A 13,933-nucleotide genomic window follows, 5' to 3' on the forward strand; every position below is an offset into this window, starting at 1 on the left:
CGCCACATCGTGGGCTCTCTGGACAGCCCGTAGTTTTGGTAGTAACTTTGAACTTCGTATGGCAGAGGTCCATTCCTGTTCTGTATGCCGACTTGGGTCCCGTAACGAGAGGCACCATGTTAGCATACGTTCAATGTTACTAACCTCACTACACCCATGAAGAGGAGACACAACAGAGTCTGATGACACTGCAGAGGAAATATAGATTTGGACAAGACCTGGTCTGGAGAATCGATGCTGTTACCTAAAGAGAAAGAACGAAGGGCGCCACACGGCTATGACGCGTTCCCGAATAATTTTTCCCTTTACCGTACAGTGCAATTATTCGCAGACAGTGTATGATCGACAAGCCACTACTGCCGCGCCCTTCTTGCATACAAAACACTACAGTTACCCCAAACGTAGGATAATCTTACAATGATAAAACGAAAGGCAAATTGGCAGGCGTGACATTAAGAGATAAGAAGACAGATGACTGGACCTTATTATAGATAGGGGCAACCGATATGCTAGTTGACAAGGTAAAATAATATACCTGGGCGAGTGACGTCATAAGAAAGACAAATAGCACCGGTGGTTAGTTGAATCGACGGAATAGATACAAAGGAATGGGAAACGAAGTCAAGGCTATTGAAGGATTAAGCTGTGGGGAGCAATAAAAAGAAATGTATACTCTAAAGGTAATCGCCTCAGCAGCAAAAGAGGGAGGTACATTTGCAGGGAATCAGCAAAACAGGGTAAATTGAAGGTCCTTATAAAAGAGGCCTTCGAGTTACAATGGTGCAGTTGATGAGCGAAGACTAAAGAACGTGGATTTTTTGCAAAAGTGGGGTCCACTTCGTTTTAACCACTGGCTCGTTAACTTCTGAAAGTCCAACCTACTCAGACGCTGATGAGCTACGGGCGAAACTTTGTGTCGCAGATCGAATTGTTGTGAGCGCGTAAGGACTGCCTAGCAAGAGAGTACTCCAAGTCATAGTCTGAGGAGTGCGCTGTTATGCATGAATCATTTTGAATAGCCTCGCGATGTGATGTTTCTCGCACTACTGTGTACCATCGGAATATGCAGGGCCCCGCCACGGTGGTCTAGAGGCTAAGGTACTCGGCTGCTGACCCACAGGTCGCAGGATCAAATCCCGGCTGTGGTGGCTGCATTTCCGATGGAGGCGGAAATGTTGTAGGCCCGTGTACTCAGATTTGGGTGCACGTTAAAGAACCCCAGGTGGTCGAAATTTCCGGAGCCCTCCACTACGGCATCTCTCATAATCAACTTGTGGTTTTGGGACGTTAAACCCCCCAAATCATCATCATCATCGTCGGAATATGCAGAATATAGCGCGACATCTTTTTTTGCCTCCCGTGATAAAATCATCACTTGTTAGAGCTGCTATCAAAATACATAAAGAGAACAAAACGGGAAACGTGTGCAAGATGCGCATTGAAAAAAAGTTTTTTTTTGTCTTAACACTTTTGCATGCGCATTCCCACCTACCTGAAATAATAAAATGTCGTAGGGCTATCACATCTGGTAACGAAATACGTGTTCAGCTTAATTGGCCAAGACGTGCTGTTTTAGTGTCCGCTCCAGCTAATTGGCATAGCCGCGCTCACTCGGTTCAACGTCGCAAGCTCCTGCCCCCGTCATATTGACACTTGGTGCTTGGGCGTAACGTGTCAACGGCTGTCATGAATCGCGGCAACCTTTACTCTTCACTTCTACCGGCGGTTGAGCACACGCTATACGGTAAATCTATCGTGGTAAATTTGTTTTGGGGGATTGCGAGAACCCCAAACGGGGAGCCACGGCTTGCTAACCGGCTGATACTGCGTCTGAAGTTTTTATTTCTCGTTTACCGCCTGATATGTCTGCCGGGCATTTATAAACAAGGTTGCCACGGAGATCGCGCATGTGATGAGGGTAAAGTGCAGAGCCGGAACATTGTTCAAGAACGCTTGCAACATTAATACACACGCTGTAAAATAGTCGCATGGTGTATCCACTAGCGAAAACTTTTATCCGCAATCACGCTTTCTGCTTCAAAGAAGTGTCCTCGATTGGCTGATATGTTGTGTTCAACGTCCCAAAACCGCTATATGACTATATCAGACACCGTAGTGGAGGGCTCCAGAAATTTTGACCACCTGGGTTTTTTTTTTTAACGTGCACCCAAATCTGAGCTCACGGAAAAAAGTGTCCTCATTACGAGATTCAGCACACATTCACTTCATCACCCACACGCTCAGTCAAAGGAAAGCCCCGGACGCAACCACTGATGTGATTTCACGTCCAATGAGGATGAGTATTTTGTTACCACATGCCTGCGCTGATACTCCTCGCGTAGACAGGCACACAATAATAAACTATCCTTTAAGCTTGCGCATTCGATTTCAAAATTATGCATTACGCTAACGAGAACCTCTGCGTAACGAACACCTGCGGGCCAACGCCACCGTGACATCTTAGTGAACGTATGGCTGTTGAACGTGCTGGAAGACATACGGGCAACAATAAACTCTGATGGGCATCACGCATTTATTGCTCCTTCCTACAAAAAAAGAAAAAAATCATTTATCAGACACGCGTGATCTATGCTTTGCGAGCTAGAGGTTGCTGCGGCCGGAATTTGCCGTAAATACGAAAGCATTTGACAGGGCCTGATCGCACGCCGTGGTACCACGTACCAGTGACATTTGTTCGGTGTACTTTCATCTGATCGAGCGCGTCTGCTGTGCGAGGTAGGTCAAACGTATCGCGACAAGTCGGTGGCGTAATTGCCAGGTGTGTTTGCAATTGCACTTCCTGACCCTGCGACTGGTTGGTAAGCGCAGTGTTTGCGCTTCAACTTATCTCATTCTATCTCTCATTCTTCTGTTTCGTACTTCTCATTCTCCGCTTCACCGTTCCGCAGTGCATGGCTACAAGTCACATTTATCTCTTGGTTACCGAGTCTACCTTTCGCCATTCCAATTATCTCGCTCTTTATCTAACTGGTTGAATATTCTTACGCTCTTGGTCAAACAACTGTCCAGTATTTTGAGGATGCGAAAAAAAAGAGTCACTTAAACGAAATCTGGTGCAGCATTTCGACGTAATGGCCCTCCGAAACCTGCCTCGTAAAAAGTTAATGGACATTTTTTTATTATGGTTGCCGATGTAGTTGCTCGACCTCTAACGTCTCCAATTTAATGATGTGACTTCTGATTTATTCACACGCCAAATGTTCAACGGTTCAATGTCAGGCTTCTTGGGCAATCAGAGACGTGTGCGCGCGACGCAGTACACTCATGAGTATCTGCATAAACCCACAGTTTTTATTAAAATGATCTAATAATTACCGAAAAACATTTTTGTATGTTTGCGAATTCGTCCCAGCGTTCGAGATTTCCCTGTGTTTCTGTGTTGTCAGTCATATGCAATACCAGAGACTATAAAGGTTATTGTGCCCTTGAGTTTCATTCCGTGTTCCCTTAATGATGTTACTGCCTAGCCAGACCATGCTTTGTCAGTCTTGTTTGCGCAATGAATGTAATTTTTATTTAAATTATACAAATCAATGACAGACAAACTTATCAGATATCAAAAGAATTTGCTGGGACATACTTCCCTGAATAAATTCAATAATATACCACCCAAATTACGCCAAGCAACCTGATGCTCAAAGCCACGCGTCTAATACACACTCCTCGGCGAAAATTCTTTGTATATTCTCTAGTCAACGTCTATCTAATGAAGGTTCTCAATGGTTTCTTTCTCTACGCTAAGGCTGTGTTGGAAACTCTGCAACTTTATCTCGATGGTACACCGTCCCAAAACCTGGAGACCAATGACGTACGAACTAAATCGACAGGACGCGGCTTTAAGGACCCTACAATGCAGGCCAACTATTAGGATTATCGTAATTGTGCGGGCTCAAGAGAGGAGCGCATTACAAAACACATTATTAAATTTGCGGAATCACTTATCTCGCAATGGCATCAGGTCTTCCCCGCTAAGTAAAGCGTCTTTAAATGTGGACGGAGACGTACTCCCAGCCACCAACTTCGACAAACAATTCCGGTTATAGGCAGCCGTTTGTTAACGAAATCAGAATATAGTGAATGCACAACCAAAATTGAAGTATGCTATGAAAACTTTCACTTGCGGAAAGCGCAAGTGACACTCAAATGTAAAGCGAATTCAGTGACAAGCACTAACAAAGTAGTACAAGAAGCAACAGCGCTGGGTACGTCACTAATAGCGATTCTCTTGCTCGGTTGGCGCGCAACAATCTTGACCCCGTCTCGAGCGAACACGTGCGCCTCGCCTCACATCCACGCTGCTGAATCATCAACTTCATTCTGACGCCTTCATGCGCCCTGGAAAGACTAGTGGCATGTTTGCAACAGCCCGGCTGTTAGGGGCAGATGGACGAGCGGCACCCGCGGCGTGCTCAAATCGACGCGCTCAAAGGCAAGGGCTGCCTGCAGGTCATCGTGTACGGCCAGGCTGGTGGCATAAAATGTGCTCGACCGAGTGCGGCTGCGCGCACACGATCCAAAGAACGCGAGAAGGCAACGCGGCCCGGCGTCAGCTGTTTAGCTAACCGTTCTGTCTCGCGCTTTTTGATGTGCCGACAGACGCGCAGCGGCGACGGAAGCCATCGGGAGAAAAGAGCACACCCGTGAAGGTGAAGATGCAAGTGGGTTTTTCTTTTCTTTCTCGCACGCGTTCTTCCTCGCCGAGTTGCTCGAAGCTGTCTCAGTCGCCGCCGCCGACTGCACAAATAGGAGTGATTAGAAAGGACAAATCGCGGTGCTATATAGAGCCAGATGGATGAAAGAAAGCGTGACCGCTGATTTGATGGCGTCACCATTCGTTTGCGAGACGTCGTTAGTTAGCTGCGATTGTGCCATGGATAATTTATTTTTTGGGTGCTATACGGGCTTTTTTTCACTTTTTCTGTCTGGTATCAATGGAGCGAACGATGGCAGGACTCTCCGACGTGCACTGGATCTTTTACAGTTTGAGGCCGTTTCGAGTCCACTTCCTGCATGCGCTTGAAGCGTGTGCTCTTGTGACGGCAACAGGCTTTATCACACTCATTCACTATTCTGGGCAAGCATTTTTAGCCAAATAGAACGTCACTGTAGTCTTTGGAACCTATTACTACGTGCCATGCTAGCGACTCAGTTCAAGAAGACATTTTACTCTCACGTTCCTTCCACCCCTTCCTTCTTTCCTTCCTCCTCACCTTCACGTTCCTTAAGCACCACCTTGCTAGACATGTGTAGCATAGCCTTATACTATACAAGGCTATGCTACACATTGTTTTTTATTTATTTTATTGATACTGCAAGCCTTAACAGGCTCCTACAGGAGCGGGAAGAAATTATACAGATTGTCATCTTCACATTAGACCACAGAACAAAAAATAGTAAACAAAAAAAATGAACACGGGAAAAAATAAGAAGGAACAGTACAGACTACTCTAAACAATTACAAATTACAACTGTACATCTAGTCGAATGAATGGTTTTGCTTTCGCTGTGTTGGAGCAGCAGTTATTGTGCTCGGCTGATGGCCCGAAGGTCACAGGTTTGATGCCAGTCATGGTGGTCGCAGTACGATGAAGGTTTATATCTACAGGTCTGTGTGCGGTGCAAGGTCAGTGCGCGTTAAAGAACAACAGAGGGTCGAAACTTCCGGTACCCTCCACTACGTCTATCATATTTATGACGTGGTTTTAAAACGTAAAATCCTAGATATTACTATTACGTGGTTTAGCCGACGTGTAGCGGAATGAAATTAGACGATGATGTCAGTGTAGAAATGTACGGGCCACTGAAGAGCTCCGCACTTAACGCTTTTAGTGATAATGGGACGAATGCGTCCCATTTTGCCGCTTTGCAGTGCATCAGCTCAATGATTGTCTGCTAAATTGTATTAGCAATATATATATATATATATATATATATATATATATATATATATATATATATATATATATATATATAAAGCACACTTGCGATGCAAGGTATTGGCGATACGCTCAATGTTTATAAAGGTGGTGCCACAACATTGTGTGCAAGATAGCTAAAGTTGGAGGCCTATGGTATTTCCTTCATTTTGCGGATCTTGAGAGAAGTAACTTTAGCATACAACTATGGATTTTCTTTCGAAACTGGAGCAGTATATCGGTCAAAAAGCACGTTTAAAGTGCACTTGACAAAAAATAAAGCGATTTCTCACTTAGTGTAACTACAAAACATGCACGCACAGTTGTTTTCTTCAAGTTAGCAGGGCATTGTTGCGTTACAAACAGCAATTTGTGATTGAAAACACCCTCAAGTTCTTTTTGATCCTGTTGTAGCATTAAGAGAGCAGTGGCAATTGCACCAACAGCTGCGGCTAAAAGGCTGTTGCTGAAATTGAGGTCCAAAGGGAAAGAATGATGAAATTGATAGTTCAGACAGCCAAGAAGCGAAAGCGAAGACAAATGCACAAGATGAGAAAAGTTAAATGCACAAGATAAGAAAAGTAATTCTATTCAGGCCTGGTTGCAATAGAACCAGGGATATCTGACCACCACTTAGTATGCGTTACTTTACCCCTTCTCAAGTTAAGCTCCCAAGATAGGTCGACGACATGGCGCTTCAAAGATTACTCAGGAGCTAATGACAAATGTGTACTTGACCATCTAGAAATGTGTCTTGCTAATTTTGATGGTGATGACGTTTGCAATCTATGGGACCGGTTCAAGGACATGTGCCATTACTGCCTTGATAGCTTTATACCAAGCAAGCGCAAAAAAATTCACAAGTGTACACCCTGGATAACACAAAAAATTATTCACTTGAAACACAAACTTAAAAGATTAAAGAACAAGAAGGCACAGTCTGACGTTATCAGTGAGATTAAAAATTCTTTGCAAAACACAGTGCGCTGCTCAAAAGACCACTACTTTCAAACCCTCCTACCAAAGTTCATAAAAAATGATCCTGATAAGTTTTGGCATTACATTACTGACAAAACGCAGCCTGTAAGGGAAATGAAAATCGATGGTGACCTCGTTTCTGACCCTGGAATTATTGCAAAATATTTTAATCATTATTTTCACAGTGTGTTTTCTCCTGCGCAAACGTATCCACTGTTAATATCAGATCCTGGCATTTATGACGCTGACTTTGTATCTTACTCTGGTGTACTATCTATGCTGTTAAATTTGAAAACCAAGTCTTCATGTGGTGCAGACCAGATTCCAAACGCCTTTTTACGCAGATATGCCGAAATACTTGCTAAGTTTCTTGTAGTAATATTTCGTACTTCTTTGTCCACTGGGAAGCTGCCGAGTGACTGGAGGGTGGCTATGATTATTCCCGTTTTAAAAAAAGGTGACCGGTCCAGCTTTCAAAATTACCGTCCGATATCTTTAACGTCTCAATGCTGCGAGATCATTGAACATATTACTTCCAAACAGATTTTTGAATTCCTAGACGAAAATGCCGTACTAACGAATTTTCAACATGGTTTTAGAAAAGGTTATTCCACGGCAACCCAATTGGTGACAATAATTCATTCGTTAGCAGCGTGTCTTGGCAATAACGGCCAAATTGATGCTATATTTTTAGATTTCAAAAAAGCTTTCAACAAGGTACCACACGACAAATTAATAGCAAAACTTAAAAACATTCACATTCCGGATATTATTGTTTCCTGGATTGCAGCCTACCTATCCAACCACCAACAGCTTGTAAAAATTAACGAAGAAGAATCTCGGTGTCTTCCTGTCACCTCTGGGGTTCCACAAGGTAGTGTTTTGGGACCATTGCTTTTTTTGTTGTATATTAACGATTTAGTAACTGTTGTTGACCCTACTGTTCAAATTCGATTGTTCGCTGACGACTGTGTTTTGTTTCGGGAAGTCACATGTACTAATGATCAGAACAAACTCGAGAAAAACATTGAAAACGTGCGGGAGTGGTGTGTAGAATGGGGAATGGAATTAAATTGGAAAAAAGTGTATATCTCTGTAACGAGAAAGAAAAATCCTAGTGAACACGTGTATAAATTAGGATCGTCTTCTCTCACACAGGTTGACAGTTATAAGTACCTCGGCGTTACGCTAACAAACAACTTATCATGGAACATGCACATAGATAATATTTGCTCGTCTGCCTTTCGGAAATTATGCTTCCTAAGATATAAGCTCAGAAATTCCCCTCCAAACGTAAAGCTTCTTAGTTATTTCACTTTCGTTAGGCCGAAGCTGGAGTATGCGAGTATCGTGTGGGACCCCCATACTAAACAAAACGTTAAAAAACTTGAAAGGATTCAGCGGAAGGCCATTCGGTTTGTTTATTCTAGGTTTTTGCGAACGGACTCCCCCACAGACCTAATGCTAGCTAATAATGTTCCTTCCCTTCAGGATCGTAGAAAGAAGTCCTGCCTTGATTTTCTGTCTCTTTTAGATAATCGCAAACTTTCCCTTGATCCAACCCCTTTTCTTTCTTCATTAAACACAAGACCGACAAGACATCGCCAACCAAATGCACTAACTCCGTACTTCGCGAGAACGGACACGTTCAAATTTTCATTTTTTCCACGCACCATTTCAGACTGGAACCAGACAATCGAATGTAGTACTTGCGTGTATTAGTACTTGCGTGTAGAATGTTTTGCGTGTATTGTATTTCTCTTTGCATTACACCATGCCCTCTTGCTTGGACCAAAGTGTGGTCCGCAGTATGTGTTAAATAAATAAATAAATAAAATGAATTGTTAAGCCAAGTCCTATGGCTCCGTCCTATGCCAAGTCCTATAGTTCACGAATCTAAAGCAGCAGATGTAAACGCACTTACAGGTTTCAATGCATTCAGTGACATCGCGTCAATATTACTTACTAAGGTTCATTAGCACAATTTGATATATGGGCAGAAATTCAGGCGCAACTGAGGTGTTTGTCCTTATATACACCAACCAGACACAGAAAGAAGCTAATGTGGTTGATGTATGCGAAAACCTCAGACAGAGCCACTGGGCTGAATCCAACAGGCAGAGGCGCAGATTGTGTACCACATCTGGAAATAAGGTACCCCACAAATTTTTTTTTTCTTTGCAGTTTTCGAAGTGTCCCTCTGTAGCGCTTGTATCGGTCGTTTTCGTGCTATAAAGTTGCCAAATGAGTTACAGCTTGGTTCCCTCGTGAGACAATGGGACAGGTGCCCCACTTTTTTTTTTTTTCAAAGACACCTCATGGGTCAATGGAACACATACGTTCCACTTTTTCAACGTAAACTAATAATCATATTTTGGTGAAACGTGCTTCATGCTATTTCTAAGTCCGATATATAGGTATTATACAAGCATAATGTCTATTATGTGAAAAATAATGAAAAACCCACAAAGATAAGGGCTTAGCACCATTGTTAGAGAAATAGGTACAATATTGTTGCGGATATCAAGCAGGAAGAAAAGATAGAGAAGCCGACTGGTGCTTGAGTGTGATGGTCAGCCATGCTGATTCTTTTTACCATCCTTCTCTGTAAATAGATTTTGTGTGTACCTGGTGTAGCTGCTGGGCCTTCTTCTTATTTATCTCCTCCTCTCAGGGTTCATACCCAATGCATGGGATTGGCTGCTGGGTCTTCTCCAGGTCTTGATCTTCTTTCACTTCATCTCCATATGAATATTGATAACGTCACGTCTGTCAACAAGTCGTTCAGCTTGTCCAACATTCTAAAAAGACATGAAGTAGGCCATAACGAAAAAATTGCCGATCTTTGCGAAAGGTACCTGCGTGCCATAACAGCGTCGCGATATTAATACATTAACTTAACAATGAATACAAAAGGTAGTTTTAAACCAGAAAGAACTTTTCACAAGTAACCACTAAAAAAATAATTTTCTGAGCACGCAGTCAGCAATTCTTGCAGTAGAACTTTGTATGACCATGAATATCGTCTATTCTTTCAGAGCGTCAACAAACACGCATGTTCCACACAAAGAGGCGAACTATACCAGTGGTCGTCGGTCCACTGAAAGTTAGGAACGCTCCAATTAGGATTTTGCAAATAGCTATGAAGATCGAAATGGAAAGTCCAAGAGCAGGCGGCAAGCCAGACAACACGTCACGTGTGGCGAAACGAAGAATGTCATGTTACTCAAAGTACCATTCCACCGAAATGAAACACTATAAGGAAGCATACTGACTTCGAAGGGGAATTTATGGGCATGAATTTCAGATTTATTTGCAAGGTTGAGATCGGTGGAGTAAAAGCTGTACGAGCTGAACGTCCTTTCAAGTATATTATATTTTTAGTTTCCGTTCCTGACCTCAGCGTTCCTAATGTGTTGACTTTTAAAAAATAATTGAAATGCTCGTGTATACAACTCTTTAAGCGCAAGCTAATAAAGAAAAAAGAAACCCGCGGAATTCAAGTTGTCCCAAAACCCCGTCACCATTGCATCACTTAGAGAAGCTAAACACCATGAATCAAGCACAGCCGTCAAGAAAAAAAAAAAAGATCAGACAGCCAAGTGTGTATGTGTGCTTGATTCTTGGTCAGGTCAATTTGAGAAGCGGCACCAGTCAGCCATTCATTCACTCACTTAAGGCGGCGAGGCATGCTCGGCCAGAGAGTGCCGGTCCCATTCCAGGAAGCGGCATCGCTTTCTCCCTCACCGCTTGTTCTTTCCGGCGCACGCCGCAGAACAGGTGGTCCTGACACCTCGGGGCCTCTCCCCCGCCACGAGCTCAGTCAAGCAAGCTCGCTGGCATAAAAAGAAAAGAAGAAGAACAGCGCGCAGCTGAGGCGTTGTCGACGCACGCCAATCATTTCGGGGGGCACGTGTTTCCGCTCGACTCCGTCGCGGTGCGACCACGAGTGCGTGCCGCATCGCGCTGGACTGATCTGGGTGAGGGTGGTCAGCCTTTGCGGTAGTCCCTCCCCCTCCCCTCACTTTTGTTGTGATTGGTACACGGCGCGAGATTCATTGTGTTTCCGCCAGCGAATTCGTCGCCCATACAGTGGACAACTTGGCGCGGCCAATGGTGTCCTGAATCTACTGACCATCGCTTTTTTTTATTATTTTTTGGGTGAAACCGACCCATGATCTACAGTTCTGCCCGCAGTAGCTTAGACAAGCCGCCGCCACCCTTTTGCCCGAGACATCCAGTGACACTTTTGTTGCGGGATGGCTATCTGAGCTCCTTTCTTGAAGACCGTGAGCAAAAGGGTCTCTCGCTTGGTAGAATTGGTCTTGGAAATTGAGGAAGAAGTGAGCTTTGTGTATCCTGGAGCCCCGCGTGGAGCGGATCTAGAGGTAAGTGGATCTACTCGATATGCCTGAATGGGAGCTTCGGAGAAGCAAAATGGGCTGTTCTTAGTAGGGAGTTTCACACGTTATTTGAAGAGCGAAGCCCTTTATGCTAGAGGTGAAGCGTCGCGTGTCCGCAAGAAAGCCTCCAAGCCGTTGCTTATCAGTTGCGCCCACAGCAGAGAAAACCTGCGCACCGCCACGCTGAGTTTTTCCGCCGCCAGAGTTGAGTACGAATGACAAATGTTGCACGTTTACGCTTCTGCGACGTTAGTTTTGGTGCCCATCTTCTATCACTGCAACCCGTGTTGAGGTGGTAGGAGATGTAAGGAGACTGAGAATCATGTCATGTGTACCAGTATTTCTGCTTCCGCAAACGATGCCAAAGTCTCTAGGGTGCCCTAATGAAAGCCCCATCTCACAGAAGAAGGGAACACTGTTAATTGAGGAATGCGGCAAGAGGGACACGCCACAAGTTATAAACTCGATGAATAGTGAGTCTCCCTGCACTAACACATAGCTAATGATAATATGGCTGATGACAGGCTGCGCTCGTGATTTGAGATGTACGAGTCTTGTAAGGTGACATTGCAGGCCGGTGCAATGACACGCACCATGCTCTATAAATCACAAGCACATAGCATTCGCCCTTCCGAGTTCCGAAATGTCTTTGCAGCATTACCACCAACAAGGTTTTCTACAGCGAGAAGACAGCAGCAGAAGACGTGCCCCTTCTGCGACTGTCATCGCTACAATGCACAGAGAAAATCACTCGCAGTCGCTCGAGCTTGCAGAGACCACAGACCAATGACGCCAGAAATCCTTTCGCAATGTCGTCCTGAGTGGTCATCACTGCCGAAGGTGACGAAGGCAGTGCTCAACTTCTTGAGGACGTCAGACCTACACCAGTGGCTTATGAACTAATGGCGTTGTCATGACTGTGAGGTGTGTGACTTTCTGTGTACGTGTTGTCCCCTTCACTCTTTCTCCATCTTCAAAAGTGTCCCATCTTTTTTCCCGGTGCAGGGTACCATACCGGTCCTTCTAGACTGGTCAACATCCCTGCCTTTCCTTTCTCTCCTTTTCCTTCCTCCTATGATTGAGTCGAAATCTAAAATGTTTAAATTTGTTAGTGCGATCAATGTAGCACACTACAAGCATTGCTTGGACACGTCTGTTGAAAGCGTACAGTTTAAGCACACAGTGTTTTCCCTTTCTTGACTAAGGAAGGAGCGACGTGATGCCGACGAAGATGCCGAAATTTCGTGAGAAATTTGTTCAGAAGAGAAATGCCGAGACAAATGAACGCAGTACCAAAAAGTGGAACTTTACAAATGCCATGAATGGTGCGTGGGAAGGACGCACAAAGGAAACGTACACAATAAGCAAGAAGCTCTATTTTCAAGACAGGAAATATGTACATATTGTGCGACAAGTCTCAGCCTCGGTTAATTGGCACATACGTAGTTTCGGAGCAGACTTCACCTGTCAACTTTCACGTGACGCCAATTGTCATGCCAACGAACCGCCGTTACTCCAGCACTGAAGTTGTTCACGTCTGCCGCATGAAGCTCTTTCTTCACGCGACGTACATATCAAATCAGGATGAGGCATACAATAAATGCCTACAATATCACATTCTTTGTCAGCGTTATCCTGCGTGGTTGATAGGACGTTGCTGCATTTTACAAAGACTTCATACGTGAAGCTCTTACAACTTAAGAATAAGCGGTTCACAGTTTGCTGCTACTCTCTTTCTGTCTGAACCTTGGTGGTGTCGAAAGCCAATAGTTTACGCAATCTCCCCGTTTGTGGTGCAAGCAAGAACTATACTGACCACATTATGTAACATAGCATAAAAAACTCATCATGAAAAAGAAGCTGGGATTGGATTCTGCTGTAACCAAAGCCATGACTTTCCTTCCCGTTACCACTCATCATGGTTAACTAAACGCCCTTTTACTTTGTGTTTCTTTAGGGCGTCACGCTACAGCGTAAAGCATATGCGTAGGCAACCATTGATCCCCGACGCGCTTTCTGATGCGCGTGCTATTCGTGTCTTGGCCACTGAGAAGCGTGAACGCATTTGCTTGCATACATCCAAGCGAATCAAGTTTACGAAACTTCTCTCGTTTCTTGGCGACTTCGTGCAGCCGTTTACATGCGTTCAGCAATTCTGCATGCCGCGGTCACGTTTTTCACCGCTGCGTATGCAAATAGAGTGGTGGAACTTTACAAGCGAAAGAAATGAGGCGCGTGGAGTGACTTACGGTATCGTATGCGGGACTGCGTTGGGATCAACTTGTTATAGCCTGAACCCTTGTCAATATCTCGGCTACTCACGCCCTATGAACATATGTCGTTATTGAGGAAAATGAAAATAACCACTTTCTCAGTCACGTTTATCTCGACATGACGTTGTTGCTTGTCACATAGCCAAGTTACCTGAAGGTGAAAAGCAAGAAAACTGAATACTGATGATCACGAGAAAAAATGGATTAGCTCACTTGGACCTACAGAGGGCTGATGGCTGGAATGGTATAATTAATTTAGTTACAGTGCACCTGGCTACGATAGACATTGACTACTTGCTCGGTGAGGTAATTTCTTGGTAAGCCAATTCCACTCGAACAAGAA

General features: G+C 44.3%; 1 protein-coding gene across 2 annotated transcripts in view; it reads left to right on the top strand.

Moving 5' to 3' along the window:
* The first annotated feature begins 4,455 nt into the window (after positions 1–4,455).
* The window catches only part of LOC142813939 (CRISP/Allergen/PR-1-like), a 36,936-nt gene continuing 27,458 nt past the window's right edge, over positions 4,456–13,933 (top strand). Inside the window, exon 1 of one of the 2 annotated variants that reach the window (XM_075891891.1) lies at positions 4,456–4,679. In XM_075891891.1, the coding sequence (XP_075748006.1) occupies positions 4,674–4,679 (6 nt within the window). In that variant the 5' untranslated portion in view covers positions 4,456–4,673. Of the gene's footprint in view, positions 4,680–10,934; positions 11,303–13,933 lie in introns of those variants that run through there. The other variant, XM_075891892.1, reaches the window with a different exon arrangement.

The sequence above is a fragment of the Rhipicephalus microplus genome, chromosome 4 (genome assembly GCF_043290135.1).
Source record: "Rhipicephalus microplus isolate Deutch F79 chromosome 4, USDA_Rmic, whole genome shotgun sequence".
NCBI classification, from domain to species: domain Eukaryota; kingdom Metazoa; phylum Arthropoda; class Arachnida; order Ixodida; family Ixodidae; genus Rhipicephalus; species Rhipicephalus microplus.